General features: G+C 40.7%; 2 protein-coding genes across 3 annotated transcripts in view; one reads left to right on the top strand and one right to left on the bottom strand.

Annotated features, from left to right (window-relative positions):
* pla2g4ab (phospholipase A2, group IVAb (cytosolic, calcium-dependent)) overlaps nucleotides 1–11,586 on the bottom strand; it is an 18,055-nt gene extending 6,469 nt beyond the window's left edge. Inside the window, exons 1-11 of one of the 2 annotated variants that reach the window (XM_030770357.1) lie at nucleotides 11,544–11,586; nucleotides 10,435–10,516; nucleotides 9,524–9,672; nucleotides 9,137–9,250; nucleotides 8,612–8,649; nucleotides 6,853–6,997; nucleotides 4,913–5,049; nucleotides 4,452–4,674; nucleotides 3,888–4,002; nucleotides 1,051–1,188; nucleotides 1–36 (exon numbers count right to left, since the gene is read on the bottom strand). The exon at nucleotides 1–36 is cut by the window's left edge and continues 54 nt beyond it. In XM_030770357.1, the coding sequence (XP_030626217.1) occupies nucleotides 1–36; nucleotides 1,051–1,188; nucleotides 3,888–4,002; nucleotides 4,452–4,674; nucleotides 4,913–5,049; nucleotides 6,853–6,997; nucleotides 8,612–8,649; nucleotides 9,137–9,250; nucleotides 9,524–9,672; nucleotides 10,435–10,516; nucleotides 11,544–11,576 (1,210 nt within the window). In that variant the 5' untranslated portion in view covers nucleotides 11,577–11,586. The remainder of the gene's footprint in view (nucleotides 37–1,050; nucleotides 1,189–3,887; nucleotides 4,003–4,451; nucleotides 4,675–4,912; nucleotides 5,050–6,852; nucleotides 6,998–8,611; nucleotides 8,650–9,136; nucleotides 9,251–9,523; nucleotides 9,673–10,434; nucleotides 10,517–11,543) is intronic. The other variant, XM_030770358.1, reaches the window with a different exon arrangement.
* Nucleotides 11,587–15,342: 3,756 nt separating this feature from the next.
* ptgs2b (prostaglandin-endoperoxide synthase 2b) lies at nucleotides 15,343–19,809 on the top strand. The gene is made up of 10 exons (XM_030770866.1): nucleotides 15,343–15,403; nucleotides 15,666–15,779; nucleotides 15,885–16,028; nucleotides 16,308–16,451; nucleotides 16,929–17,110; nucleotides 17,262–17,345; nucleotides 17,452–17,698; nucleotides 18,145–18,431; nucleotides 18,547–18,694; nucleotides 19,397–19,809. The coding sequence occupies exons 1-10, from the start codon at nucleotides 15,343–15,345 to the stop codon at nucleotides 19,807–19,809; spliced, it is 1,824 nt and encodes a 607-aa protein (XP_030626726.1).
* Nucleotides 19,810–25,387: the final 5,578 nt, after the last annotated feature.

Raw genomic sequence — 25,387 nt, 5'->3', positions numbered from 1 at the left:
GGTTAAAGAGAATAGAGAAAGCACTGCCCCAGACCCCTGGGGAAGACACACACACACACACACGCACGCGCACACACACACACACACACACACACACACACACACACACACGTACACACACGTACACACAAATGCACACACACACACACACAGACACACACACAGAGAGAGAGTAAATATGATGGGATGTTTGCTGCTGCATCTGTTCCTTTACCCTAACAGAGAGAGTGCTTGGTGTAACAGCTTTGATGAATCGAGAGAGTGTTAGGGGATTCCATCCTGAGGAGGTGGATGGGAATGATGGTTGGAATGGGGTCAGACGGACATGCTGTTGAGTGTGAACACATGAGAAAAGGGGGGGGGGACCCGGGGAGGGGGCTCTCACTGTAAACAAGGCCGGTCGTCATGGAACGTGTGCTACACAGTCATACATGACACTACAAACATCATTCCTGTGAGTTACAAAAGCGTTGGATTCTGTTTACTATAAACATAGACACCCACATGCTCTAACACACACGTACACCATACACACACACACACACACACACACATACACACACACACCTGTGAATACCGGTTCTAGGAGACACTGACAGTGAAGATTTATCATGCGTACAGTCATCAGTTATCCCCCATTGCTTCATAAACAACACAGTCACACACACTCACTCACTCACTCACACACACACACTCACTCACTCACTCACTCACACACTCACACTCACACTCACACTCACACTCACACTCACACTCACACTCACTCACACACACACACACACACACACACATGCTCACACTATCTCTCTCTCTCTCACACACACACCTCATTTATGGTTTCAGTTCCACCCTGCCCTAGAATCTTTCACTCTATGAGTATGCAAATATTCATTACTGTTTTGTTTTTTTTTTAAGATCGACACTCTTAACAATAGAAACTTGTGAATATGCTTCTGAAGAACTGACCGCTTCCTCCTTAACTAAGCTGGTACGTGAGCATGTGGGGGTAAGCGTACGTGGAGCAGAAAAATGAGTGACATATTTTCTTACCCATGAGGAAGTGCAAGGGGTTTTCTTCATACTTTTTAACTACAGTTCCCATGAAGAATTTGCTACCGAAAAGGTCAGGGGTCATGAATGTGCCGTATTTAGCCATTCCAATCTCGTATGGGCTGAATTCTACCCAATCTGTCAATCAAAATAAAGCAGACAAAAGAAACATCGTCAAAACAAATCTGTACAACACTAAACACATCTGAAACAACAACAACAACAAAAAAATACAAATTACACTCACACTGAAAGTACAATACTTGTCAAAATGCTTTCATAACAAAACTGAAATGAAAACCGACGGGAAAACACGCACCCGATAAACCCAGTAGAACACTAGAAACAAAACAGAAACCCCCAAACTATCAGAAGCAGTCCTGTCATTTTGCATTACACGTTAATTTACCCTACACGAAACGTTTCTGCTGAAAGTTATGATATCAAACCGAAAAAAAATGTTACAGAGCATATTATGACATGAGTATTACGATGTGTGGTAAAGGGCTGAAATTTCACAGTAAGACAAACAAGGTGTACATCATTTCTGTGATTGCTGCGGCGCTGGCGAAACCTTCATGATATTTTCGTTCATCATCACAAACGTTACAGGAGCGTCCGTCTGTCGCTTAAATACCAGAGAGAGCCGGCGACGAAGGTCACTAACACTGTCATTACAATGGCATTCGGGTTTAGATCCAGCTTCACTTTGGCGACGATCAGGTGTTGCGATACATAATTCAGTGACATTCAGAGAAAGTCTATTGTACAGAGAATGACTGATGGAGATCCTGAGAACTGTGGAATCACTCTCAAACAGTTTCGGCCCATTGTTGCCGAGTAGGTATGAAGCTCATATTACTTAAGTAGCGTACGGGGGATGACTATTTTTGGGTCGTGATGACATAGATCATGTCAAGGTACGATACTCACAAACAGAAACATGACTGTACTTTGATGAGCTATTTTTTTTTTTTTTTTTTCCACTCGGTGAAATTCCTTTACCGTTGGCTGAAACCGTGGGAGTTCCCATGGGTGGAATGATGGGGATCTTACCCTGTTGTACTCACAACTCAGAGAACCGCCATGCACCGACAGTCTACGCAGTGTGAGGTCACATACCACCTCCACTCTGATAGAGGGTCTAATAATTAAAGCACTGGGTAACAAAAGTTGCCATAAGCGTATATGTCAATGTACAATGTACATGAAGAATGAACATTTCCATCTGTGTTATAGTGACTGATTTCCATCTTTTTTTTTTTATAAAAAAAAAAAAAAAGTGAAAGTGAACTTTTAGAATACATTCTAAATGTAAAATACAATTGAATTAAAACAACCCAAAATAAAACACTTTTACATGACTTTGTAGGCTATAATAAAAACCAAGGATAGCTGACTGAACTGAATGGGCTATTGAATGTCACGCGAACTAAGCTTTGTTCCAAGCATTGCTTTGTGGATAAAGCAACTTTTCCTGTGGAAGCAAAAAAAAAAACCCCTTTAAAATCTCTCGACATAATTTGGTATGGAAAGTCACCAGACAACCCTGAGGAGGTACCTAGCTAACATGTAGCTCAAAGAAACAAGGTTAAGAACACCTGAGTACCACAATGGAAGAGATCATAAGAGATCGTAAAACAAAAAAAAAAGAACAGAGGAAACCCAAATAAAGTGGCAAATCGCTAAATCTAGAGCCGTTTGTTCAATCTTATCTGTCACGCCTACATAGCCATCAGATGAAGCAGCCCTTCTGACAGACTGTTTACACTTCAACGTACTGCAATAAATATCTCTGACATATATTCCATTACAAAAACATCGTTACCCAATACCTGACTTGAAAAAAAACAAACAGAATTCCTAAGTTACAAAAAAAGAAAGAAAAAAAAAGAAAGAAAGAATGAAACGGAGGTAGAAAGTTCACACACACTAGGTGCAGCGGTGATTCACAGCATAAAGTTCCTTTACAACTCAACTAGACTAGACCTGTCACACTCTGCCTATACAGACCTAAAGAACTAGACCAGCAATGGCCCAGATTCAGTCCCCTAAGGGTAGAATTCCTGTTGTTTTCAGGTAAGCCCACCACTGTGGCCTCTGACTGGCTGAAGAGTTATCTGAGTCAAAATCAGCATTAAATGAGAGATAACAACACAAAAGCAGGAAAAATTTGATCCCATTTGGACATGGATCTAGGCATCCATGACGCATTCTATGGTTTAACAATAATAACTATCCTAATTTTCAGCTCCATCTTTTACCCTCTATTTTAGTTCTAATTTTAGTCCTAAACAAATTAATCTCCAGTTTTACTTTTTTTTTATTGTCAGTTCATCAATTTGAAAATGGGATGCAGTTCGATTTCAACGACGGTCCAGTAGAACTGTGGTGGGAATAATTCTCCAAAAGCAAACTCAAATATGTTTTGCAAATAAAGAAAGATACTGTTTGTTTAATGAATGATTGGTGATTTGAATTAGTCAATCACACACACACACACACACACACACACGCACACACACACACACACACACAAAAGTTCACAACTTTACCCTTGACGCTCGCGTCCCCAGACACGCTCATGCCCTTAATGCTAACATACATGCACACGCGTTTCACCTCTGTTTCCATGCACACACAAACACATACACACACACACACACACAAAAGTTCACAACTTTACCCTTGACGCTCGCGTCCCCAGACACGCTCATGCCCTTAATGCTAACATACATGCACACGCGTTTCACCTCTGTTTCCATGCACACACAAACACATACACACACACACACACACACACACACACACACACACAGACACACACACACTCTTACCAGCAAACATGAGCTCTGAAACGTCAGGTTTAACATGCAGGCAGGTGAACAGGGGCATTGGACACTGGGCTTCATTGATCTTTTCCTGCATGTCGCTCAGCTTGGAGTCCATCCTCTGAAGACAGAAAGGGGGAGGGGGAGGGGGCGGACGGGGGCGGGGGGGGGGGCGGGGGGGTTGGGGGTTGAGAGAGGCTGATTGTTTGATTGTTTGACTTCATAGCAACGTCCATGAGCAATTATTCAGCACCAGCATTTTTGGATTGCTGCCGAGCCTTTATAAGAAAAGCCTCAGGAGACAGCTATAGAGATACTAGTGGTTTTCTGGTGGCAACACCTCTTCTTCTGCAGAAACCAAGGCCGGTATACATGAGCCTACTGCAAAATGCTGACACATATGAAGAGAATCAGTATGTATATGTGTGTATGTGTGTGTGTGTGTGTGTGTGTGTGTGTGTCTGTCTGTCTGTCTGTCTGTGCATGTGAAAATAACAGTTTCTTGAGAATAAAGGAACAGACAGAAAGAACAAGAAAAGAGACTAATAGAGTAACCGAGAATGAACTCACAGCAGGTATGAGGGTCTCTCCTATCAGCATGCCGAAGACATCAGTGAAGGTGACAGGCTGGCCCGCGGCCTTCTTGCTCCACAGTGCCTGGATGTAGTTAGTAATGTGCTGGGGAAGGAGCAGTCGGAGTGGGTTGCTGCTCACGCTCTTCATCAGCTCCTTATTGATCTGCTCTGGGCCCTTATTCGGAAACTCTGGATGAGAGTAAAGTGTAGACATATACCTGATAGAGGGAGCACATGACAAAACCACTTATTTTAGTGAAGGAATGGATGGATGAATGGATGGATGGATGGATGGATGGATGGATAGAAAATTGCAATGCTATGTGGCCCGATGGATAGTAAATTATGAAAGTATGCAATCTGACAGAAGGGGGTGGAACGGACAACGGACTGAGCGACGGACAGATGGATGGACGGACGGAGCCGCGGTGGGTCGTCCACGACAGGTTCACTCACCAGGTGGATCCAGAGAGACCAGCGATGTAGGTGGTACAGTCCAGAACTCCAGACTCATACAGCGCCTTCATCACCCCCGAAAAGCCCACCATGGCCCTGAATCCTCCTCCAGATCCCACCACAGCAATCACAGGCACCTGCAAGCCAAACCCACAGACGCAGGATCAGAGAAGCGTCGCAGAACCGAGGCTTAACTTCACCGAAGAGAAGGACAGAACGTGAAGAAAAAAAAAAACGACGAGAGGAAAGAGACGCGAGAGACAATGGGTGACTCGTCGTGTTCGTTGCATGCGATCCACGGGGCGAGACGAAGGGAGTATTCTTACGTCCCTTTCCGAAATCTTTTTTGCGCTTGGATCTGCTCTCTGGTGGCTGCTTCGTATTAGAACTCCGTAATAATCTGCACCATTCCACCCCCACTTCCTCTATCACTGTCACTAGAGACCTTGGATCCTGCTCCATTTTCACTGAGAAATGAGGCCACTTCTCTTTAACCTCTCTGTTTCCCACTGCCAATTGCATCACTTCCTGAGCATCTATGTCTCAACCTCTCCATCTGTTCCTCTGACATGCAGTTGCACAGGGTGAGGTCTCCTTCTCTATCAACCCCAGATTTTATCATATTTCTATCAAGTTCTCACAAACAACGTCTGCTTCCTCCAACCAAACAACACGGGTCCTCTGCAATGGAGGCGATGGAACTTTCTAGAAATGGATGGTTTCCTAGCTCACAAAAGAATGCTAACAGTTCCACTACAGTGTCAGGATTATCTATGGGTCTTGTTCCAATGTGAGCTCATAGCTAAGGCCTTTCATATCATGTCAGCACAAAGTAGGCCAAGCAGAGGGCACCGTGCCAAAGTAACTGCTCACCTTAGCAGACGGAGAGGAGGAACAACACGACCAGCGGAGGAAAAGTGAGTTCTTCGCTTATACCTCATACACACAATACTAACACTGTTCAGAAATAATTCAATACCCAGATGTGTGTGGCTACTTTAAAAAAACGTCAGCGCTGCTCTTAGCATGCCAGTACTGCAGATGTGTGGTATAACGGCATCCTGATAGCCAAGAAGTGAAATCTGACCATATCCGCTGGAGTTAAGCATCAGTGAAACGCACAGCGCCAAGAATAACAACCAGTTGTGTAATGTCTAGTGTCTGAGCTTTGCTGAATGTTTTGCTGTACTACTCCATAATGTGCAGCTTTTTCACAGACTGCTCTTCCGCACGATTAGCTTACGTAATGTGTTTTATCTCTTTGTTTGGACTGCTCTATGTTTCTGTGGAGTTACAATGTGAATCACTGGCCTGGATCACTCTATCCCATTCTTTCTCACGCTTTACAGTAAACTCCCGCTCTACAGTGCGTCTGGCTACGCTGAACTGCATTACGGTGGTGTTTTGAAATGCTGTCCACCTTCTAGCCCCACCTCACGGGTTAGGCTGTCTAAAGTGTCCTGGTACTGTGTTGTCCTATGTTGTACTGTACTACAACGTTTTTTGTAGGCCAATGGTCTATTCTACATTACCTTTTACTGCCCTGTATTCCACTGTTTGATACAAGACTACATTTTAATAACCTGCTGCAACTGCTATTCTGTGTTGCCATGCGATTATGCTGTTCTCTGACAATGAGGATCTGCAATAGCCTATGCTGTATTATGGCTAAAGTCAGCTCATGCTGTGCTATGTTCCCTGCCAGCCTGTTATTATTACTGGTGGTAGTACTAGTAGTAGTTACAGCATTGTCCTGAACTGGATTGGTACCCCTCCTTCCCCAAAATCTGGGAATTCATGTACACATGTTAAAATAGATTAAACGTATCAGTAACCCATTTAAAATGCTCCTGGCCCATCCACAGGCTTTCATTACCGACAGACCCATGTGAAATCTACACCATAACGTGCTTTGCTGTGCAGCGGGCACTGTGTGGTACCTCCTGTGGTGAGGATGGGAGGAAACGAGGTTTCTCCATGTCTAGCAGCTTTTTAATACCCAGCATCACCCTCTCGCGACGGCTCTGCCTGTACAGTTTCTCCTTGTCACACAGAGCCAGGCTAAAGCGTAGGTCCATGGCCGCACTGCGGGGGGGAGAGAGAGAGAGAGAGAGACAGACAGAGAGAAAAGAGAGAGAAACAAAGAGAGAGAGAAGATGAGCATCCCTTTGTTTATAATTTTGTTTATAATTTTGCTATAGCCCCTCTTCAAATTATTTTTTTTTCGATTCCAGGTTTCATTAAGAGGCTTAAAGTTACTTAAATACATGCACAGCAAACAAAATAAATGAGTTAACATGAATGGACGCACTCTTTTGATGGTAAATGATTCATTGGTTCCCATTGGTGGCAAAACTAAAAGTAAAAGTACTCTTGCTAAAAAAAAAAAAAATGACAACCGTTTTAGTAAAGTCTAAGTGAGTGACTATTCTATTCTCGCTTACATATTTTTAAGGAGGGATATTTTAACTCTACTTAGAGTCATTTTTTTTTTTTAGCAAGAGTACCTCTACTTTTACTTCTGCCATCTCTGTTAGTTCCTGACTACATGCTTACGAATGCATGAAGATTTATGAATGCTTCACACACTGTGATAAACGCTAATTACTGGAGACTGCAGCGTGAAATTCTGCATGACATATAACTCTGTTTGAAAGAACTTTTCTTCCCACAAATTGCGTAAAGCCTCACGAGACTGAAAAATATTCCTGGTGACTCCACCTAAATGTTATCACAGTGTACAAAAAATAAGAACAAGAACAATTTTATATATATTATAATATATATATATATATATATTATATTTTATATATATATATATATAAATATTAATCTTATTCTACGTCTGCTCAGTCACATACAAATTATCTGTCAAAACCTTGTCAGCATACTTATTATTAATAAGTCTCAGCATATTGAGATTCAATTGGTATCTGTCAGGACGACTCCCTGTCAGGAATTCCTCGCTGTCAAAACATCACACCCAATTCTTCTCACATGGGTACGACACAAAAAAAACAACCACAAAAAGGTCACAGCAGATTAAAGGCATTCATCCACAGGGTTAGTTTTACATCAAGAGGTAACTTGGCACACACATAGGATTTGAAAAGCATCCTGTGTCTTACAGGGGTGGTAACCTGAGAGAAAATCATTGGTTGCTTCTGATACATTGTATAAATGGCTTTTTCGACACACCTGAGCTTGGCTCCAAGGGTGTCATCTGTCTGGTTTGAGAACGACTTTGCAACACCCTGAAGCGTACTGATTGGTCACCTCTAACCTTTTTAAGTTTCCATTTGCAAAACTTCCATTTGCGAAAAAAAAAAAAAAAAAAAAAAAAAAGACACATTCTTGGTCTAACTCAGATGACGCTAAAATAGAGGTCATTAGGGAAAGACGAGAGCCATCGGGTAAGACAATAAAGGCTTTAAGCTTTTAAGGTGTTACAGTGCAGGTTGAAACATGAAGAAAAGGAACGGGGAAGCCTTAGGGGGAATTCCTCTATTTAATGTCACTGGTGACTGTTATCATGGCATTCCCAAATGGCACCTTGCCTGTTTTCCAATCACAGGTTTCTACTGTCACTCTGATGGCCCTCGGTGACAGCCAATGGCACGCGAATGAGTGACATTTCTTTCTGTTTTTAGAGCGTTAATTCTTTTCATTAGAGGAACAGGGATTGATGTTCATACATACCAGACCTCCAGGGACATCTCTAAATACACCTTGGTTGCCTGTCAAAACATCAACAAGACAATTATTATGTTGGTAATCTCTCATTAATTTGTCAACAGCAAATAAAACATCTGCAAGCCGCACATAGACAGAATGAGAGTGAAAGAAAGAAAGAAAGAAAGAAAGAATGAAAGAAAGAAAGAAAGAAAGAAAGAAAGAAAGAGCATAGGCCTAGCTTCCCTTTTTGCAACAATAACATTTGTAGCATTACAATTTTAACTCTAGCTCAAAAGTGATCATTATCTAAACTAACATTTTTTTACAGAATATCAATATCTAAGCTCTCATAAAGGGCCTTTAAAAAAAAAGCAGATCCTAATCCACCTTTTCCAAAAAAAAACCCCCGGCACATCAGATAGACAAACCGATCATGTCACAGAAGTCAGTTTGTGTTGTCTTGTAAGGAGACCATGTCCTGACAGACCCATACACGGTGTATTTATTTTAGTTTTATTTTATTGATTTATATGTACTGTATGTTCTTACTTTTCCAATGAGAAACGGAATCGTTTCTGTCTGCCCCACTTTGAGTTTAGAGATGCTGTACGACGCTGTGCCAAGCGTTTCATCCATCACGTAGTTGGCATCCATGAGGGTCAACTACATCAAGGAGAAAATCAACCAATCAAATCAATCAACCAATCAAATCAGAGGCACTGATCCACTTACACTATACAAGTGCATGTTGAGTGTCGCAGGCAGTAACAGTAACTTCAGTTTACAATCAAGAATCACTGCGTAATGCTCTAAGAACTTTGTAATAACACAGAAATAGGTTAATTACATGCTTATTACATGACCAGAAGAGAAGAATTTAGCACGTTTGCATAAATATTCCAATGAAACGGTGCGAATAAGAGCACATATCCTTACTTCTAGGATGTTTTCCTGATTGGGGTCGAGTATGAACTCAAATGTCTCATTCCATTCCGGGTTAATATCATTATCTATGTTTCGTGTCCTCTTCCTGCTCTCAGGGGCAGTGGGAATAAACAGCTCCACATAGGGGTCTGGAGTGTCCACTACAAATGTACACACACACACACACACACACACAAAACACTTACACTCAGTATACTAAGTAAATATGAAGCTACAATGATTATTCTATACAACACTCATGCCTAAACGAAAAACAGCCTTAAGATAGCGTAAGAAATTATTTCAAGCACTTGGTGGGCTACAAAACATTTGCCAACACACGACCACAATAAGGAACATAAGAGTTGCATAAGACATAATCATAAGGAAAAGAAGACTAAAGACACAAAATAGCAAAACTGTTTCCATTTTTGGAAATTTCAAAATTGCAACAAGCAGGGCCACACAATCTCCGGGACTAACGGGCCAATACATGCTGATCCGAACACGAGTCTCTTATGAGGTAAAAAGGGAAACTATGAGCTGTAAGAAGATCATGTCCGCAATGTTTAATCAGCCCGCCTCCTGTCTTCCCAATCTGACCTGCAGTCACACATGGCTTAAGGAATCGTGTTGTTCGAGAATTCAAACTCTTTTTCTCGTTCTTTTTCTTTTTCTTTTTTTCATAAACTGCCGATAAACACAATGAGGGTGTAAAGCTACGGTAGCGTTTCTGGTCCGAATCTTTCAAGAGTCACATGATAACATATTTGTTTTGAGGTTTGGAGATATTTTGTAAACGAGTGTAATTTCAGTGTAAAATCCAGATGGACCAGGTCATGGTTTTTTACGTTGGATATGTCTTTGCGGTTTAAGTGAAGTGTGGTTATACCAGATTTTTACAGGGGTGTTCTTTAACTCACACAAGTCTCCCAGAGCGCCTTTCGTAACATTCTCAGCCCGCACTACCTTCACCTTGTACTTGTGTGAGTACTGCTGCTCCACCTGGCAAACCACAACACACAAACACACACACACACACACACACACACACACACACACATACACACACACACACACCACACACATCAAAAGATGAAGAAGTGACAAAAAAAAAAAAACATACACAGCGATTTGATGCAAGTTGTAAAACGGAGTTGTTGTAACTATGAACCAGCCAGTAGGCATAGCAATAAATTATGAGCAGGCAATACCAAGACTCCTCTCTGACTCATCTCAGATCATGTTCTCTAACACCCCAGAGAGTACAGCAGTGCTGTTATCAGCTAAAAACAACATCTTAAAGTACTAAACCGCTGCTTCTGAGGAAGTCCAATTAAGACTATGGAGCGATGTAGGTCATAGCTGGAACAGGCATAAAATTATGTTTACGGGAATTATGCGTATTCTTATTGATATTTCCAGGGAAAAGACTGCTCTGTTTTAGTAATGAACTGATGTATTCATTCTTATCAAAGACAGTTTAACCAGAATGGGATTCTTATGACGACAATGCGTCAGAAGATGGCAGGCATGACCCAATCTAAAAATGAAACTTGATCGGAGATACGCGTAAGGCTTTATGTAACTAACACTGTAGCACCTGAATGTTAGAAGACAGCTTACTTAACAGATTTTGAGTAAAATCAACTTTGAAAGTTGTGTCCAAAACTTAAGTATACTGTGATCCACCAGTTAAGATTACACCCAAAAAAAATCTATAAAGTTACTTTCCTTATGGTCTTAAAATAACTTAATATACTGCAGAGAAGTATTTCAAGGGCCTTTGGCTGACTCTGTTTAAACGCCTAAAGTGTTTCTGAGAACCTTTTATATTTTCAGATTCTAGAAGTGACATGCAAATAAAGGATGCTTGGTGTCACACTACTGCGACCTCAAACACGGCTTAAAAAAAAAAACAAAAAAACATTCATAGCTTGACTGTTGAGACAGGCTAAATTAAGATTTTAAAGTCTGATACTACTTTTAAAGTCATATGACTCAGACAGTCAATAGAGTCGGCGCAGCTTACAATGATGTATTGATAGGGGTCTATAGCAGACATGGTGTTTTCTTGGCTATTCAGTCCCACGCTGTTTGAATATCTCCAGATGCTTCTTCAAACCTGGATCAGTCTTCAGGTAGAGCCAGGGGACATTTATTGACACTGGAAAACATGGAAGTTATCAACCCAAGTCTACAGGAAAAGTTTTTGCTCAAACATAAATATGATTACATTTTAAGAAAACCAGAGACACCACAATGTACATTATCCTTGAAGAGTAAATAAACAAATTAGATTTATGTCAGTGGAGTCAAATGAGCAAAATTCTATTTATATTTATGGAGGAACATTAATAGGATCATATCAAGATCAACAGAGGTTGAAAAAAAACCATAGACACATTTATCAGACGTGTCAAATTTGGTGATACAAGTTCAAGTGACTTTGTTGAGTTCAGAGAGGAAAGAAAAGGCGTTACAGCAAATTTTTAAGGGTGCGAAGGCCTCACTTCTACTTTTTCTTGGTTAGGCAACAAACCATTAAGAAGCAAACAGACGTGCGTTGTTGTGAGTACAAATGTCTGCATTTCTGGACTCTTCTTTGAGAAAGAGAATTGCATCATTATTGTGTGTACTCTTGAAGGTCAAAGAAAATGTGCTGGTACAAATAGTCTGATGCACTGCAGACCAGAGTATATGGACAGTTGACTTCCCTGGTTATATACTGAACAGTATCTAAGTGTGTGTGTGTGTGTGTGTGTGTGTGTCTGTGTCTGTGTGTAGGGGGAAAGAGGAAGTTTGGAACTAGAGAAACAAGATAAACTCTCCTACGAAGTGAAAATATATACAGCTCACAAAAACACACACACGCACGCACACACACACACACGACACACACGCACACACACACACACACACGTGCATGCACACACGCTCACACACACACACACACACACACACACATAGACACAGTGACTCAGTAATGTCATGGAGAGGCCCTGTCACAACCAGCCTTTTACAGGAATTTGAGTAAGAGTAAAAAAAAAAAAAAAAGAACTTGTTATATGTCGGTATAAAACCTCCTAACACACAAAAAAAATAAACGGCAATAAATTTGTTCCTGCAATTTTGATTCATGCTCTTCAAAGTCAAAAAGGTGAAGCGCAATTTACATGAAACTAATAAAAATGTCAGTGAGCAATGACATTTTTAAAATCCTATGCACTGACAACAGATGTACCAAAAAGGGAAATATAGGTATAGAGTGTATGAAAGAGACAGACAGTCGTATGTGTGAAAAAAACAAAAACTGCTGGACTCGCACGTGTTAAACATGAACTCTGCTGGTATTGTATTATGGTTTGTATTTTTATTTATTTCGATGGTTAGTTAATGAGTTAGTGGCCCATTTACCAATTTGAACCCGGCACTGTACGACTGGACAAAAAATAGCATAAGAGTGAGAATGCGCCGTTGGGCAATCGGCGCACGAGCCTCATTAAGTCAATTTAAATTGGATCTTACTGTCACTGGTGTTTGTCTAAAATGGAATTCTAAGCGCACTAATTTTCCTCCTGTGGCCATCAAAGCGTGTAATTTCTGTCCCTGACACCAGCACGTTCGCCTCGGTGTGTGCGGTGCTGATAGTCACGTAGTACAGAGACCAGGATTTTCAACTGGACTAGGCTGGGCCGGCCATTAAAATCTGGTTGACCTGGTCAGAGGTTATACTGAAATGGGCATAATCCTGTCAGTATGACGCGGTGTTGAGTAAAATGAATTCATTAAAAGGAATAAAAAAATTTAATATTAGTACACAATCGCTTAAATAACTATGCTCGCCGTTGATGGGGAATATGGTTCCGACCACAATTAACAAAATATAGCGGCATTCCTTGAAGTCTGTGAAACTCTGACAAAGCTGTTGACTGGTGAAAAGGGCTGTATGACCCACTGAGCACAAAATAAATTTTCCGGTCCCAAATTCTGCTCAGGGTCTGTGGACATAGTGTATGTTGCAGTGCGCGCATAGGAACTTTCTAAGTAGACGGTACCTGCACGTTACCGTATTACTGAGGGGTCAAGAGAGGTCAGCACGTTTTATCAACCAGACACCCTGAGCCCAACCGCCCCGTCTATCGTTGGAAGTTTGTTACTGAAAACTGAATCTCTAAAATAAAGTAACGAGAAGCCGGGTTTCGAAACCGTTTTGGTCGTCTTTAACATCTATGTTTTTATCTCTGTTTTATATGCCATATTTGTGAAGCGCTTTTTCCCAACGAGCGAACACTCTCTCTCTCTCTCTCTCTCTCTCTCTCTCTCTCTCTGTAACACTCACTCACACACACATACACACACATACACTTACTTTCCTTTGTTAGTTACATACACAGCCGTTCTCAAAAAATTGAGTTTCGCATTACGCATGCATAAATCAAGAACTGTTATAAATTAACATCGATTGTGATGCTATATGCACTTTTTATAACTCTATACTCGTTTCCAGTGCATAGAAAACAAAAGTGGTGAAATCAACGTGCAACAGTGAAAGGTTCGCCAACACTTACCTTCCTCAGTAAGATCGCTCAAGTCATAAATCCAGGGGTATATCGCATTCCATCCGAGCAAGTAACGCACCCGAACAGACCAGCGTTAGAGCTGGGGGGAGGAGGTGCTAGGCTGGGATCAGGCTTCCTGCTCAAAACACACCCCTTATTTTGCTTGCATCGGAGGGTCCACTTATGAAATCAGCTTAATGTGGCATTTCCATACACATGTGACGAATAAAAAATAAATAATTTATGGGCGCTCTCTAAAAATTCCACGAGTGATTCCTTAGTTTAAATGGCATGCGTTTGAATGTCAGTTTTTGATACCTACAAAATAACTGATAAAATCCATTTAAAAAATGTTATGATTATACAGTATGACACTCTAGAAACAAACCTGCAGTCAGTGAACAGTGGTGTAAAACAGCTGTGTGTACTTATCGAAACGTGTAGAGTTTGTCCGATCTATCAATGTGTAATGTTAATTGCACACTACTTGCCACTAGAGGGCAATCGAAGACCGAATTCTCTTGAGTTCTGTGAGTACTCTACTTTTTAGACACTGCCCCAGTCTTAATGTGAAATCGTTATGACAGAACATAAATGACATATAAACTAAGTACAGAAACACGCGAAAACAGTCACACACAAAAAAACAAAAGGAATTAAAAAAACTTAAAGGTTATTTCTTAAATTCGTGATTTTCATTTTAAAGTAAATGAAATCTTTCAAGCCCAATTCGAAATTCAAAATTGGTTTGGACAACAATGGCATTGTGCGATAGTAAAAACAAATAAGACCAAACTCGTTTCAAATTTTACTCGAACTTAAAAAATTTTGTTCGCTGATAACATAGAGGGGGAAAAAGAGCGTAAATTTTGTTCAAGTCTCCTTTTACATGTATGGGAGAGAGTTTTATTTACATCGGTAAGTCGGTGGTAAATCAGAGATTTCATTCATTGTTCCCTCCGATATTGATAGGCTTCTGTAGCATAACTTCTCCGTAAATAATTGATAACCAATATTAGAAAAATCTCTCAGAGGCTTATGCCTATGAGTGAGTCATCTCGTTTCCGCACTTCAGGAGACGGAGCGCGAGTAATACAAAAAAACTATGTAGACATGTTACGTCACTCGCTCTCCATAAAAGAACACCTCTCGCACCGTAGACTTCATTCACTCTCAGAGCTGAGGTGTGCAAGAAGCATCAAACCCGAAGGAGCTCCCTTGAAATAAGGAACTGCTAGCACAGAAGCTTATTGAAAACAAGGCACTGGAATGAACAGAATCGCGTTGCTAACTTTATTTTCGCTTCTTTTGGTTTGGTCCATTGAGGCAGGTGAGTTGATGATCGCCAGAAGTTTCTTTACTATTGATGAGTCCTTTTTGCTGTACTATACGGAGAACTGTCAGGTTGCTCATATTAGATAATAAGACAGTTTTGTTGACTACGAAATAAAAATCGGCAAATATGCTAGGCCTATATATCTTTATAGACTAAAATTCAAAATTCATGTTGTTAAATTTGAGTTGAAAACTCAAATGCTATGCCCTAGTTCATGAACATGAAGATCTAAATAACGTTTAAATCTGCGTTGTAGCCAATCCCTGCTGCTCTGATCCGTGTCAAAACCGGGGAATCTGCACTCCAAAAGGGGCATCTTACGAGTGCGACTGTACGCGAACGGGATATTATGGAGAGAACTGCACAACACGTAAGTGGGGGAAAATGAAACATTGAAATATCTTAGACTCGAAATGTTCTCTTGTTGTTTTTTTTAAAATAGTGTATCGCTCATTCGCCGTGTTTTGTTTTGCAGCTGAATTCTTCACATGGGTGAAAGTTTCTTTGAAGCCGACCCCAAACACTGTACACTATATTCTCACCCACTTCAAGGGCCTGTGGAACATAGTGAACAACATCCCACTCTTGCGGGACGCCATAATGCGTTATGTTTTAACATGTAAGTCTTAATTAATCATTTAAATTTATAAAACTGATCTGAAAAGTGTTTGAATGAATGTGGAATTTTCTACAAACTGTTCTCAAGAAAAAAAAAACAGAACAAGACATATATATACATATATACATATATATATAGAGAGAGAGAGAGAGAGACAGAGAGTATACATATATATATATATAGAGAGAGAGAGAGAGAGAGAAAGTGTGTCTCTAAGCCTAGTTTGGCACTTTTTACCAAATGTCTAATAACGCTGTTTTCCCTTTCTTTATGAAACAGCCCGGTCTCATCTGATTGATAGTCCTCCGACATACAATTCAGATTATGGTTACAAGAGCTGGGAAGCATACTCCAATTTGTCCTACTACACCCGGACCCTCCCGCCTGTGCCTCAGGATTGCCCAACGCCTATGGGAGTTGTGGGTAGGTATTCTCTCTCACTCGTTTCACTGTAAACCTGTTCTCTAACATTTTTTCAAAGTTTACCAAGAATCTATGACATCACACGACAAGTTGAGAAACTATAGTGTTGGCCCTGAGGCCTGCCCCGACTCGCTGGGTATACAGAATACGCACAGGCGAGCCAAGAAAAATACGTATAAAGTATGTCCATATAGAAACAAAAGCTTAAACCAACACATAACACACTAGGGAAATGTACTGCAAGAATGAGGAAAGTAAAAGAAAAGTGATTTACGGCAAGTGAAGCAAAGCTGTGCAGATTGATTTTGGACGAAACAGTATTTTCTTGTTGAGAGTTCTCAAACGGCTTGTGTAAATTGATCCACAACGGTTTGCCAAATGAATTCAAAGATACATTCTGTGGGTTGGCAGGTTGACTTTATAAAGCAAATGCTTTTCTCTCTGTATTGAAACGCATTCCTTTTTGTCCTGTTACAGGTAAAAAAGAGCTGCCTGACGTGAAGGTGCTTGCAGAGAAGCTGCTGTTGAGGAGACAGTTCATTCCTGATCCACAGGGCTCTAGCCTCATGTTTGCTTTTTTTGCCCAACATTTTACACATCAGTTCTTTAAATCTGACATGAAAAGGGGCCCTGCCTTCACCGTCGCCAAGAACCACGGGGTAAGAACTGGATTGCGTTTTTTTTCACGCGTTTCTAGCAAATGTGGGCGGAGCTTTCTTTTTAGATGGTTTTAACCTGATGCATCGTCAAAGATTTTCTAGATCTTTCTATGTATTTGGGGCTCTAATTTGCTGTATGTGTTGTCTTAAGGTGGATTTAAGCCACATTTACGGAGATGACCTGGAACGGCAACACAAGCTGAGGCTCTTCAAAGACGGCAAGCTTAGATATCAGGTACTGATTTTTATATTAATATCACAACTTTTGCAAACAACACTGATACACTACACGTGGTTATGGACATGAATAGTCTTTGACCAGTTCTTCTTGCTGTGACCAGGTAATAGATGGGGAAGTGTACCCCCCAACAGTCAGCCAAGTGCAGGTAAACATGCACTACCCTCCCCATGTGCCTGAATCCGATCGTTTAGCCGTGGGACATGAAGCTTTCGGCCTCGTCCCTGGACTCATGATGTATGCCACCATCTGGTTGCGTGAACACAATCGAGTGTGTGACATCCTAAAAGAGGAGCATCCTGACTGGGACGACGAAAGACTCTTCCAAACCACGCGACTCATTCTCATCGGTAAGACAGGCTCAGCTAACAAGATCACTCATCTGATCGTGCATTGCAACATATTGACTTAGGATAACTCAAGCAGCACAGTGGGTTAAGAGCATGTGTACAGTGCCTTTGTAGGATTTTATAAACACGCTTTCTTTTTCACCTTTATCAAATGTGACAGCATCTGGTTTGACCTCACATATCTCTCTGACACTTTCTCTAACACTTCATGCTTGAGGTTATGCTTGCTTCCTATTTTACTGATGCTGTAGCGTGGGAGAATTTTTCTTCAGCCTTGTTTGCACCACCTAAACTGACCTTGCATGATTGTTCGTGTAAAAATAACTTTGTGGCCCTTACACGTCCACATGACTTGTAGCTGACTGCATCTGGTACGCGCAGAGATCGGTACAAAAATGAAAACAATGCCGTATTTAACCGAAATTCTAACCCTCGTTTATCTGCAGGCGAGACCATCAAAATCGTCATTGAGGACTACGTGCAACACCTGAGCGGCTACAACTTCAAGCTCAAATTCGACCCCGAGCTTCTCTTCAACCAGCGTTTCCAGTACCAGAATCGGATTTCCTCTGAGTTTAACACCCTTTATCACTGGCACCCCCTCATGCCTGATGACTTCCACATCCAGGACGAAGTCTACAGCTACAAACAGTTTGTTTTCAACACTTCCATTCTGACTAACCATGGCATCAACAGTCTGGTAGAGTCCTTCACCAAGCAGGCTGCAGGCAGGGTAAGCACATACGGACCAGGAACAGTCCTGGGCATCTCATGGAGAATGTGTTATTTACTGTTTTGAAGTGTTTAAGGTGCAGCAAAAGGTCTGATTTTTATGCCTTCTCCCATAGGTTGCTGGCGGTCGTAACGTGGCACCCGCTGTGTTGATGGTGGCTATGAAATCCATTGAAAACAGCAGACTGATGCGTTACCAGTCTCTCAACGCCTATAGGAAACGTTTCAGCATGAAGCCATTCTCCTCCTTTGAGGAACTTACAGGTGAGGTGAAACTGCTTGCTGCTTTGCCTGTGAGGTACTCCAATAAAACAAGTTTAATCTGCCCGTAGAGCATTCTTTCAGTGATATTAAGGAAGAAACTTCTTGGGAAAAGCTCATCCCCAATTTTCAAGGGAAAGACAGGAACATGTTAGGTTCAGTCTTTATGTGCTGCTTGTGGACTGCATACCAGAACAGGCAGGATTCTATCACTGGAATATGCTAAACCCTGTGAAAACACGTAGCCTTAAGGCCAACAGAGCTTGTAGGCATAGATAGTCTCACAGACAAAAGAAAAATAGTGAACAGAGGCGAAAAAAATAGGCTTTTCTGTAATTAGGAAGGATTTAGAGTTACATCAACCCCATGAGTGAGGATTATCTGATGATGTGTGGGTTTAGATGCCTTCAAACCGGTTTGAAATAACTGCCATAGATGAGTTTTCTTTGCTCATTTTTTTTTTATTTATTTTTTTTGCTTCTTTACGGGTGTACATGCATAACTGTTGACAATAGATGCGACAAATACAAAAGAAGATGGACATGTCAGGAAGTATCATATTCAACAGAAACTCAACAAAAAGCCAACTGGTTTTTCCATGAAGTCACGGTCATGCTTAATTACCGCAGGAACCTCCCTCTTTAAAATCGGACATAATAGGCACAGGGAAGCCCTGACTGACAGAATTTCGCTTTTATGTTGCAGGAGAGAAAGAGATGGCGGCAATACTGGAGGAATTGTACGGAGATGTGGACGCTGTGGAGCTTTACACCGGTCTGCTGGTGGAGAAGCCGAGACCGAACGCCATCTTCGGCGAGACCATGGTGGAGATGGGTGCTCCGTACTCCCTGAAAGGGCTCATGGGAAATCCCATCTGCTCTCCCGAATACTGGAAGCCCAGCACTTTTGGCGGGAAAGTTGGTTTTGACATCGTAAACACTGCCTCCTTGCAGAAGCTGGTCTGTGTTAATGTCAAAGGACCATGTCCCGTGGCGTCCTTTCACGTACCTGATTTAACAGAAGCAGGTCATTTCACCATCAATTCCAGTACCGCTCACTCAAGTCCACGAGAAGTTAACCCAACAGTCATTCTGAAAGAAAGGACTTCAGAGCTCTGATAACCTACTACGACTTCTTACCAGCCTCTGTATCATTTGTTTATTACCAAGTTGTAGTACTACATTGTAAAACGAAAGAACGTTAAGTGTATTTATTTATTTATTTAAATATTTATTTATTTATTTAATTGATTGATTTCAGTAATTAATTCATTGTAAATACGATTACAATTAACATATTTATTGTATTTATTGGACTAAAGGAATCATCCTGAAAAAAGAAACTATTTTTGTAATGTGCATAAGTCTCTGGTGTTTGTTTGTTTGATTTTTTTTCTTATGAAATATATATTATAGTTTTTTTTTTCTACGCACTACATTTTATTTAATGTGAGTTTTATTTGTTGTTACCTCAATGTTTTGTATTTTTTTATTTTTTTTTGTCTTTTTGACTTGGTACTCTTTTTTAAACAGAGCAATAATTCATTTTTTAGTCATAATTAATACTTGAATATGTTTAGTTTACACTGTGTTACATTCCTACTTGGGGCTGACTAGATCCTTAGACAAAGGTTTAGCTGTCTATCCAATGCTGTGTATTACATTCTGTTATTTTAATCATTCCTCTGAATCATCAAAATTCAAAACATCAGAGCATAGTACAGTATTCACATCAGTTCCTTTAGATGATTTCTTTTACAATTTTTAATGCATTGGTATTAATCCAGAAAAGTATTGACAGTTTTTTTGTACTTGAACTGTGGATTCACTGTAATGAATTACTGAACAACAACAACAACAACAAAAAAATCTTAATAAATTTTTGACAACAAATTGTAAATGTTTTTTTTGCGGTTTTCTCTTATAATGTCCTGTGTATTTTAAAACTTGCATTTCTACGGGTGAGGAATTAAACATGAAGTGCATTTTGGGAGATTTGTTCCGGTAAAGGAAACAGCTTTGAAATGCTCTTTTCAAAAAGAAAAAAAAAAAATCCAGGCTTAGAGCACTTTGTTTTTTTTTTTTCTTTTCTTTTTACTCAACCCCATCCCACAACCTTACACTTCTCTCTCTCTCTCTCAACACGCATGTGTCTTGCTCTTCCATCTACTGACTCCAGCAATGGAAAGTGTCGATAGCCAAAACACTCACTTGCAAGAGGTCAAGAGTACACATAAGTTCCTGCCAAACTCACTTTCCGACTGCCTTACATAATGATACAACCACGCATCGCCTCTTGAGTCCTGTAAGCTTCGGGGGGGAGAACGAGCTGAAACCTGCAAACTGAGCAAAGCGAGAAAGAGAAAGGGGAGAGGGGGAAGGAGGGAAAGCAGCTAGGAGAGAAACTGATTGCCATCTTGAGTGATTTATTGGTGGTGATAAGGAGAGAGTGAGAGATACGCAGAGAGAAAGAGACAGGGTAAGCCTGAAGGGGCAACAGAATACTAGCACATAAATGTAACTTGTTCAGACATTTCTCAGAAAGGGATTGAGTGCTGAGAAAGTTTCATTTTTTTTCTCAGAGTGAATGAATACAGAGGAAATAATGTCATTAAATGCTGAAGTCTAAACAAAGCAAAAGAAAAAAAAAAAGAAAGCTACACATTCCCAGTCTGCAAATCAGTGTTAAAAATGTAGTTGTTTAGTCAAGCAACCGTAAAAGAAAAAAAAAAACAAGTCGCTCATTAAAAAGAAAAAAAACAACTTAACTCAACATCTCAGGCTCATGCCGTCAAAAGTACAAGATAACAAAATGTGCAAGATAAAAGAAAATATGTATACATATATATATATGTGTGTGTGTGTGTGTGTGTGTGTACACACACATACATACACAATCGCTTTCAGCCACCATGTCGCAAGCCGTTTCAAGGTTTCTGGCACTGCTTAGACATACTCCAGCAGAATGTACTCACACTGGTGATGATGGGTACATGCCAGTGCAAGTACTGTTACCAGGCCTATGAGCTTGGCACAAGAATACACACATTATTACATTGGTGTGTGTACATGTGTTAGGTCCAGCTGCAGCAAAACTTAAAATACCCTGCAAGTAGTGTGCTGTTCCCACATACGTTTAGTCAGCTCCGGCTCAAAAACCCAAAAATTAATTAAAGAAAAATTTATGACAGTTTCCAACAGAAATGTATTGGATTAAAAAGTATACAGCTTCCTTATTGATGCTGTCGAGTAGACAGTGATAGTTTGCTCATATTATTTGGTGCTCAGAGCACAAATCTATCAATGTACTACTTACATAAAACAAGCAAATACTTCTATTTTTTTACTCATCACCCCTTAACCAATGAGTGGAGCTGTAGGATGGCCAGTGACATAGCTCTTTCGGCGAACTAGACTGTGAGAATTTCGGCGAACTAGACTGTGAGTGCTCTAACCCTTCCACCACACGCACCACATAGTTGACCAAATGTTGGTTGGAAGGTCTGCATCTCAAGGAACCGTCATGCCCATGTCAGCCTCTCACACCTTCTTTTAGTTTTGCCGTCCTAGCTAAGCCCACTGGAGTCCCTTATTGCACAAACACCCCCCTTCCTCACGTAATCACTGATGCTCACCTGGTTTTTCCCCGCTTTTCTCCTTCTGCCTTGAATCTTCTCTGAGACCCAACCATCCCCAAGCCATTGTAAAGCTGCTTTGCAATTTTGTCCATGGTAAAACATGCCACGCAAATAAAGTTTAACTGAATTTAAACATTTAATTCGACCAAGTGTTTCCCCAGTCGGTTATGCAAGAGGTAGGTGAACCATATATTTCACCATCAATGTCTCAACTCTAAGAATTCTGAAAATTCGCAGTTACGCCACAAAAAGCCCTTAATTTAGAGAGATGCATACAAAATCATTGTAATCATTTCAACTCTTTTTCCTTTTCCTACCGCTCCCCCTTCTTCTGGAATGGTTTAACTAATGGAAATTAGGGAGGAAAAATCTCTTCACACTCTTTGTTACAAAACCAAAGATTTATCTATTTTCTCTAACTTATGGATACTATCATTTTGATTTGACTTTGTTGTGGGCATCTAAAGCTCTTTGAGATGATAAATAGTGACACTGCGCTCTAAATAAACTTGTATTATTATTATTATTATTATTATTATAATTATTATTAATTCATCATGTCGAATTTGAACTGAAATTTGAAATGAGGTTTCGGCAAAGACAGCATGCATGTGCTGGAAATCAGTCATTACCCATTAAAAATGCTCAAATTGTTCAAACTCTGAGTTTTGCCCGTTTCGTCATTTGGCGTTTCTGCCAGTCCAGATTACGAAGGTGTTACAGGCACTTCCTGATCTGACATTTCTACTGGAGCGGAGCCTCATTTCAAACTGTACAAAAAACATATATTTATGCTTTGTACAGACATTATAATCATCACCTCTTTGGTGTAACAGCAAGTACTTACATTCATTCATTATTCATTTGGATCATATTACTGAAAAAGAAACAAACGAAAATTCTGATCATACTACAGTAACTGCAGTTAGTTTACTCTTGAAATGAGTGAAGTAGAATACGCTCTGATAACACAGGGAGACTGGATATTCTCAACCCCAATATCCTCGTTTCTTCCTTCCAAAGTATTACTTTTAAGAGAAACGCTGCAGATCTGGAGAAAAATTAGCTGTTTATGAATTGTATGAAAGTAGTAAGTGTGTTTGCCCCATTCAAACAAATGCTTCTCTCTCTCTCTCTCTCTCTCTCTCTCTCTCTCTCTCTCTCTTACTCTGACTTAGCTCAAATTAGAACTGGAACTACAGCCAAGAGCAGAGCAACCTGTTAGGAATAGTTTTAAAATGGATTAAGTGGTGAGGGTTCTACAAGCCACACCGTTTAGATCTTAGATTACTGTATAAATAAGGATGTCTCCACAAAACAGGGTGAACTGTGGTTTGTGGTTTGTGAAGATTAAATTTCCTCTGTGAATGTTCAGAAGATGACTGGTGGAAGCGTGTGTATGTGCATAGTCTGTGTGTGTGTGCATGTGTGTGTGTGTGTGTATGTGTGTGTGAGTGTGTCCAGAGATGGGGAGTCGAGTTTGCGACTTGGACTCAAGTCGGACTTGAGTGACACACACACAGACTTTTGACTTGACTTGAGACTAATCCCCAAAAGACTTGAGACTCAACTCGGACTCGAGATTTGGGGCTCATGAACAATCTTTATCTTATTTTTATTTTTTTGGCGCGTTAGCAGTAAGGAAAGGTCTGACGGGCAGGGTGTCATTCCCTCCCTTATCACCATGCGAAACTTTACGCATGCGCACAGCCACAGATGGCTGTCAGCTACAGCAACAACACCGTGACCATGGCGATCACACCTGCAGCTGCTGTGCTATTTGTGATAACCTTTGGCTATAATGCCTTCACACAAGGCCCAAACAAAAGAATGTCTAAATGCGTGGCGCGCGGTATCAGAATTAAGGATGCTGGATCGACCGCATCAAATTTTATCAGGCACCTAAAAACGCACCTGGATAGGTCAGTCAGTCACCATGTATCCTGTGTGTGCAGAACAAAAAATGACGAAAATGTTGCAGAATACAGTTATTAACTTTTTAAAGGAAAGCTTTCATTGTGTGTTTTTTCATATGGCATTGCAATAGCCTGTTTAAAGTCATCATTTGCCAAACAACTAATCAGTGCTGATACTGTATGCTAATAGATAAAGGAGTGATCATAAGGCGGTACATGCTTTGAATTCCATAGATATTGCACTGTTCTAAGCAGACCATATGGCATGCAGCAGATGATAGAATGCTCATTACAACCATACGAGACTTGAGACTTAAGACTTGACTTGGACTTGCTCCTCAAAGACTTGAGACTTGACTTGGACTCTAGCTCGAAGACTTGAGACTTGACTAGGACTCTAGCTCGAAGACTTGAGACTTAACTTGGACTCTAGCTCGAAGACTTGAGACTTAACTTGGACTCTAGCTCGAAGACTTGAGGCTTGACTTGGTTGTGCAAAAAATGACTTGTGAGCATCTCTGGTGTGCGCACGTGCAACTGATCTATTCCCTGACATTTCTATTGTTTCTGACTGGAAATTTGTGCTGTACAAACTGACAGTTCCTTGAGAAAAGTGAGAAAGTCAAACAGACACACAGAGAAAGAGAGAGGGAGAGGGAGACAGACAGACAGTCAGACAGACAGAGAGAAAAAGAAAGAGAGAGAGAGAGAGAGAGAGAGAGAGTGAGAGAGACCACAGTCCAGTGTTCCAGCCTACACAGCATCTTCACTGGGTCATTGTGAGAGTCTGTGAAGGAACTGACTAACCAGGCATAAAACGTAACGTAACCTTTGCCATATACAACAAATCGGCTCTGGAGTTTGGTGGTGGACTGATGTTGCTGTACAACTATGGACAAGGTGTCACAGTTGAGATGCCTGCAGGAAACAAGGCCACGCTGCTTCTCTTAGTTTAGTTTTGTCACGAGCAGTGGAAAAATAAGACTAAGGAATTCAAAAGATGGAGTTACATCCCCAGGCGCTTTCAGATGCAGACACTACTACAAGGAAAGAAACTGGTGACCTCCAGTGGCTGGGAGTCTGCATGAATGTGTTGCGGAAGTACGCTACTCATTTCAACATAAAATGCGTTTAGCCGCTCTT

This window comes from Chanos chanos, chromosome 4 (assembly GCF_902362185.1).
Source record: "Chanos chanos chromosome 4, fChaCha1.1, whole genome shotgun sequence".
NCBI classification, from domain to species: Eukaryota; Metazoa; Chordata; class Actinopteri; order Gonorynchiformes; family Chanidae; genus Chanos; species Chanos chanos.
The sequence above is the reverse complement of the archived record's forward strand: the minus strand, read 5'-3'. Positions and strand labels throughout refer to the sequence as shown.